At 46.7% G+C, this 6,953-nt stretch overlaps 1 protein-coding gene across 5 annotated transcripts in view; it reads right to left on the reverse strand.

The window, feature by feature from the left end:
- The window catches only part of GRAMD1C (GRAM domain containing 1C), a 78,720-nt gene extending 75,912 nt beyond the window's left edge, over nt 1–2,808 (reverse strand). For 2 of the 5 annotated variants that reach the window (XM_042845552.2, XM_024111991.3), the window contains exon 1: nt 2,678–2,762. In XM_042845552.2, the coding sequence (XP_042701486.2) occupies nt 2,678–2,680 (3 nt within the window). In that variant the 5' untranslated portion in view covers nt 2,681–2,762. Of the gene's footprint in view, nt 1–2,677 lie in introns of all 5 variants that reach the window. The other 3 variants (XM_065573329.1, XM_065573333.1, XM_065573337.1) reach the window with 3 other exon arrangements.
- Nucleotides 2,809–6,953: the final 4,145 nt, after the last annotated feature.

The raw sequence follows: 6,953 nt of genomic DNA on the forward strand, positions 1-6,953 counted from the left end.
TGTTGGCCCCACTCGGTCACATGGTGCTGCCAGGCCCCCTTCCTGTGCGACAGCTGCTGGAGCCAGCAAGCTGGGAACTGCGGCCATGGGGAGAGGCAGCAGCAAACAGCTGGAAGCTGCAGGGAGAACTACTGCTTTTGCTGCTGCCTCTCCTTGCAGAGCTAAAGCAGGGGCCCCTCCCTGCAGCTCCCAGCTGTTTGCTGCTGCCTCTCCACATAGAACTAATACCTGGGAGCTGCAGGGAGGGGCCACTGAGGGTAAGAGGGGGGCATGCCTAAGGGGGCGTGACTCAAGCTGTTGGGGGGGCGAACCTTTAAATTGTGCCCCCTCCCCAGCAGGCACCAGTTGTTTCTGACAGAAGCCCCTAGCTCCACTACCCTCCCACAGGGCAGAAACCCCGAGTTTTACTTACACACACACACACACCCCTCTACCTGGTAGGTGGAGAATGGGGGGGAAGGTCCGTGAGCCGCACTTTAACTGTAAAAGAGCCACATGTGGCTCACGCGCCGCGGTTTGATCACCCCTGCACTATCCCATTTTTAACAAATGGAGCTGCCATGAGTAAGGCACCTTGATCTGCTCATCAGCTCACTTTGCAGAGTGGGGGGGGGGTAAGCCCACTGATCAGCACCATATTACTCTCTGCTGGGGTTGCTTAAGGATGAGCATGGCACCAATCACAGGAGCACTCCTTACTCTGCCTGCTTTGAGGGGAAGCCCTCATGTTCAGTGCTCTTGAGCTCAAGCAGAAAGTGCCAAGTGACAATCACAGGAGCTCTCCCTTTGCAATGAGACAGAATAGTGGGAACACTCAGCCACCAGGGCAGCTGCTGTGTGCCCTCCAGTAATAGGAACACCTGTCACAAAGCAATAGATGCCAGCCTTCTCCACCACAGGAGAGAGAAAGAGGAGATGCTCTCACCTCCCTGATGAGATGTAATGAGAAGCACGGGGTGGATGAGAAGAGAAGTGTGTTTTCTCAAAATGTCCCATGTGCGCGCAACCTTCATTCTAAACAGCTGGGATTCACCACGGCTATTGTCTACATATCACCCCGAAAAACTTGTTAGTGCAACACGAGGAGCCTGAAGTTCCTGACCATTTGTACAATTAAAATTAAGAGGTTCTCACAGCAATCTTAACTCAGCTCCCTTGTGTGTATTCATTACAGTGAGGTCTTTCAGAGTACAGCTTGCAACACTGCTAGCTAAAATAATCTCCTTTTGGAAAGTCTGAAGCTTAGAAAGGCCATAGGACAGATCAACACTAGGCTGTGGTTTAGAACCCAGCCCAGATCATTAGTGACCAAAAGTGGTTACTATCTGATGGATGCTCAGTGGCTATAAGAAAGGAGACGGCAGGTTGCAAGCCAGTTTCTAGTAGGCAGGAGGAAAACCATAAAACTGGCAGACTCAGCAAAGCCAGGACAGCCATCTCCTAAAGCAGTCCCTGCAGAACAGCGGCCAATCATCAGGTTAGCGTGGGGAAGCAGACATCACCACTGCCCATGCTGTATGCTCTGTAGATCGCTTATTACAGCTTCCAAAGCTTCATTCCCTCGCATACCTTTCACCAGCACAGCGATCATTAAAAATACTTTAAAAACACATATTCTATAGATACTTGCAAAAGGGATGTGGAATATTCATGCTCCATTTCCTGTCCTAAATTTGTACAAGATCTACCCTCAGCAAAACAGCAGCTAACCAGCTTAAGCAAAGACATAACTGCCAGGATCCAGGGACCCCAACAGAACAGTGCTGTGGGAGCGAGTCCCCAGCCTGCAAGGCAAAGTCAAGTTTTGAATATTGCTGCCTAAGAGTGGGACAAGCAGGCAGCCCATTCCCCTGAAGACACTGACTGTATGTGTGAGATGAAGTGCAGAAAGCAAGCTGACTTACTACCCCCCATCCCCAGTCCCCATTCACAAATACAGGAATGATGAGGAAGCAAGCAAAGGAGTCCTTCCCTGCAGAGCCCTGAGTGAAGATGGACAGCCCCATGCCAATGAACCCTCACATATAGCAGAGATGAGGGGCTGCGAGCAACACCACTCCTCTTAGTCACAATAGGCCAGAGGTGGCCACACTTACTGGCCCTCCGAGCCACACACAACAACCTGCGGAAGTTTGAGAGCCGGGTCACATCTGCTGGGGCTCGGTGCTTCAGCTCCACTCCTGCTGAAACCCCAAGCCCTGGCAGGTGCACCCCACAGGACTGAAGCCCCTAGACCCCCCTCCCTGCTGGACAGAAGCCCTTACCCCACCACAAGGCAGAGGTCCTGTCCTGAGCTCCCCCCACCCAGTCTGGTAGGCAGAGAATGCGGGGCACATGGGGGGCTTGCAAGCCACACTTTAACAGTAAAAAAGCCACATGTGGCTTGTAAACCACAGTTTGGCCACCCCTGTAGTAGGCCCTATCTAGGCAGCTTGTTGCTTTAGCAGCTGTTATTGGGTAGCTAGCTGGCAAGAGAACAATAGCCCAGCAGCTGGCATTACAGGACTCAGGATGAAGCAAACAAACTGGTTCAGCGTTGGTCTCACATACACAGAGTTTGCGGAGACTATTAAAGCTCTGGCTAAAAAGCCAAATGGCTTAAAAACCACCCCAGAAAGGAGCAGGCCCTTAGCAAAGCTAGAAAACAAAAATTAAGAAAGAACAATCAAATGCTTACCATAGAGAGGAGAAAGAGATGTAACCTGCAAGCTGATTGCCTCGAAAATGAGCACCATAGGGCTGCAGCTGCAGCCTTATCTGCAATTTAAAGGGCCAGCAGCAATAAGAAGACTCTGTGGAGAAAGGCTTCTATATATAAAAGGAGTAAACCTGACACTAAGAGAGTTAGCTGATATCTAAGTGCTATGGAGAACAAGCTGGCTAATGAAAAGAGATATGAAGCTAGCCACCTGAGGGTCAGGGCCTGATATAGAGCTTCCCTTACAGCTAGCACCTTCCTTAGCATGTTTAATATTGTATACAGGGACATCTAAATTTTTGTTCACAGCCTGAAAAATAAATCACATTTTGCCTACAGACTCCTGTATCCTATGAGTGAGTGGTTTGGTGGAATAGCTCCTTTGCATGGTCTCCACTTCCTGAACAAAGGAAAGATGTTGGTTGCCTCCCTGGCACTCTTCCCATCTCATCCCCCCTAACTCCCCAAAGCCCACTCTGCGGAGAGAGGGATCTGCAGCTGGAAGAAAGTATTGTGAGGGGGAACCATGAGGGATGCATGTCCCACCAGTCCCAAAGAGAAGCAAAAGAGCACTAATACAGCCTGGGGATGCCTTAACTCTTCTGTGACCCTCTCTGCAGTGGGGAAACACCCCTTAAAAGGTGTGTCCCTTGGACAATGACAGCCTGTCTCCAAAGGTTTCAGAAGGGAGACTAAGGGGTATCCCAGAGCTGGTGCAGGGTCACAAAGCTTCCAGCACAGAAGGCCCTACTCTCCTGGGAATCTGGAGGGGACTATTACCATGGCCCTTGCCCTCAAAAGGACGACCCAAGAAAAACTCCATGAGGGGACCCTCACTGGGTTTTCCCATTCCCCAGCCCCACAAATAGTTTCACAGGAAGAATATGTTCTGGGCTGTAGTTCTACCAGCACACCTTCATTTCTGTTTTCTTTCACTGTTAACTCTGTAACTAGATTTAAACCTGAATAAAGTAAAATCAATAAAAAGAATTCAGAAATCCAACTTCTGTAGTGATTAAGAGCTAGGTGTTTTTATTATTTATTTTATTTTATTATTTGTGTTGTTTTAATGGTATGTGATGAACTGATCCCTCGCTGTTTAAAAAGCACCTTGGGGACCAGTTCTTCTGAATGAAAGGTCCTGTCTAAATATGGAGTGATAGTAGGCATTTTATGTCATGTAGTTCATCAATCTGATTTAAAAAATTTATTAAGATGATGTTTACAAAAAAAAAAGTGAACGGTACAGAGTTTAAGCGTAGGAGTTTCTGGTTATCAGGGAATAACATACAGATTATCAAGGGGTGCGAAGTTCGGTTTAAGATCGGATGGCGTAAGGAATACATAATCTGCAATATCCCCGATTGGGGGTAAAAGGTTAACAGGTCAAAGTACAGACATTGAGATATGAAGGCATGTTGTTCATATAATGGCTATGTTCGGGTGTGGAGTATAATGAGTGGATACGATGATGAGGATGGATTGACCCTCATTTGGTGAGATTTAATGTTCAGTGATCTTATGGTTCTGGTTCATATGGTCCAACGGAAAAAGTCTCTCGGTCCCTTTCTCGTAGTCGATGCTCGATGTCGCTCCGGTTCACGCCTCCTGGTACTGTTGGTGGCTGGTGATGTGTTCGGTGTAGAGGTCCCTGGCCATCGGATAGTGTCTGAGACCATGAGGCACCGCATGAGCTGTGCGTAGCGTTGACCGATCCTGCAGGTCTATTACACAAATGGATTACCCTAGTTTAAATGTAAAATGAATTTTAAATGCTACTCCACAGAGCCACCTATAGGGGAAAGAGTGAAAACCTGCCTTCAAGTTGAAGAAAGTAAACTTGATATATAACTGAACGATGTTTCGAAGTAGTCTAGCCCCAACATGTTTCCAGGAGAAAAACAAGGGTTATTAAACCTAATAGAAATGGAAATATGTTCATGAAATTAACAAAAATCTGTGAAAACATAACTGGATTCAAATGTTGCCCTGGTATGTTGGAAACAGAATTTTGCCAGTGCAGGGGAACAAGAAGGTGAAGTAATATAGTATATGGGGATCACAGGCGCCAACTTTCTTTAGCGCCGGTGGGTGCTGGCGCCCCCCCGGGCTCCAGCCCCGCCCCGACTCCGCCCCCTGCCCCATTGGACCCCTCCCCAAATCCTCATCCCGGCCCCACCTCTTCCCCGAGTGCGCCACGTTCCTCCTCCTCCCCCTCCCTCCCACCGCTTGCCATGCAAAACAGCTGTTTCGCGGCGCAAGTGCTGGGAGGAAGCGGGGAGAAGCAGGACTCGGCGGCGCGCTCAGGGGAAGAGGTAGAGGCGGAGCGGAGGTAGAGGTGAGCTGGGGTAGGGGGCAGGGGCGGGGCAGAGCACCCACGGAGTCGGCACCTATGATGGGGATGAGAGTAAATAAAAAACAACAGTAATGACTGGGCTTAATGGTTTTTAGATTCAAGCACGCACAAGAGCTTGCTGAAGATGTGTTCTCTGAGGGAGCAATCATCATGAATGACTTTATTCAGTAAGTGTTTTGATTTACCATCCATGCTTTCCAGCTTTTGGTTACATCTATGACAGATTTCAGTTGCACCCTACACTCTGCCAGATTAATGCATCTTCTTCCCCTGGTCTCTTTCTCCCATAGCTAACTCTCTTTTTCACACTGGCTTTTATTCCTGGAATAGTCCTCTTGATCCTAGGCACTTTGGGTGAGATTTTCAACAGAGTTATGCGCTCCCAAATGGGGCCAAATGTTCAGACATGCTCAGCACCCAGCAGCTCACAGAGTGATGCTTGTGGTTAGATTTTCAAAAGAGCTCAGGATGCGCCTTGCACCCAACCTGCTGAGTTCTTTTGAAAAAAATGACTGGCTGCTGAGCTCACTTGAAAAGCTGGCCCCATGCAACCACATTCTTCTTTAAATACCTCCTGAAGCCATGAGCTCATTGGTTGAATAATACTGGGCCAGGAGTAATTTCTTCTCCACCACTTCTGCCTGACTGGTGGATTTTACTCCCTCAGGCTGTAAGTATATTAATAGCATATCCAAAATAAATAAATAAATAAAACAGTAAAGCAACCAAGACTTGTACATAACAAAGCGTATCTCATACTGTTTTGCTGTTTTACAACTCCCATCCTTCTCATGTCCCCCGGACTTTGTCTGTCATCTCTTACCATGGTCTAATTTAGGGCCCAACCCTGCTCCCACTGAAAGCAATGGGAGTTTTGGCATTGTGCCACCTCAGGCTGTGATCACGTCAACTTTTGGGAGGTAATATGGGCAAGTGGAAAGAATATTGGACTGGGACTCAGGACACCTGGTTTCTATTCCTAGCTTGGCCACTGGATCATCTTGAGCAAGTCACTTTGCTGCTCTGTGGCTCAGTTTCCCCATCTGTAAAACAGGGATAATAATACTGACCTACTTTGAGATGTACTGATGAAAAATGCAATGTAAGAGCTAGGTGGTTTTAATTATTATTATTATTTTGCTACTGACTTCAATGGGAGCAGAATTATGCCTTGTAAGTTGCAAATTCCTTAGCAGCATGGACTTGTTTAAATGTCTTTAAAAAGCCATTCACATCTATCATACTTGTTGTGTCTCTGGTAAAAATAGAGACTTTTTCTCCTAAGTAGACACATTTGACATGTATGTACTTTAACTATGAAAGTAGAGAAACACTCTCACTTCTCTCTCCTTTATGTATGAAGACATCCTCTAGAATCAGGTATCTCTTTCTCTTGATTATTATCTTTATTTATTATGTGTATTGCAGTAGCATTTAGGAGCTCCCGTCATGGGGCCGAGACCCCATTGTGCTAGGTGCTGTACAAACTGTAGTTAATTGTTCACTTCACTCATTGTTAAGTAATAAAATATGTAAATACATAGTAAAAAAAGAAAACCAGCTTCTTTTCACTATCTGAGGTCAGTAAAATAAACAAAGAACGCAAACAGCATAATGAAAAGTAGGTTATATTTTTAGTACTTTCAGTTCCAGCTGAATATATTAGTATTAACTCAGGTAAGGCATATTCTTCATATAGGTGTGTCTAGTCAGTATCCTTATCAATAAAGACTAAAATTTCCATAATTTCAGGCGGTCAGTTTTTGGGGACCTGTCTGGAGACAACTCCAACTGATTTCTATTGGAACTGTGAGTGCTCAGCATCTCTGAAAATCAGGCCAGGAGAGGTTCAAGTTGGATGCCCACAAATAGAGGGACCCAACATTAGTGGGCACATTT

The sequence above is a fragment of the Chrysemys picta genome, chromosome 1 (assembly GCF_011386835.1).
Source record: "Chrysemys picta bellii isolate R12L10 chromosome 1, ASM1138683v2, whole genome shotgun sequence".
Taxonomy (NCBI): Eukaryota; Metazoa; Chordata; order Testudines; family Emydidae; genus Chrysemys; species Chrysemys picta.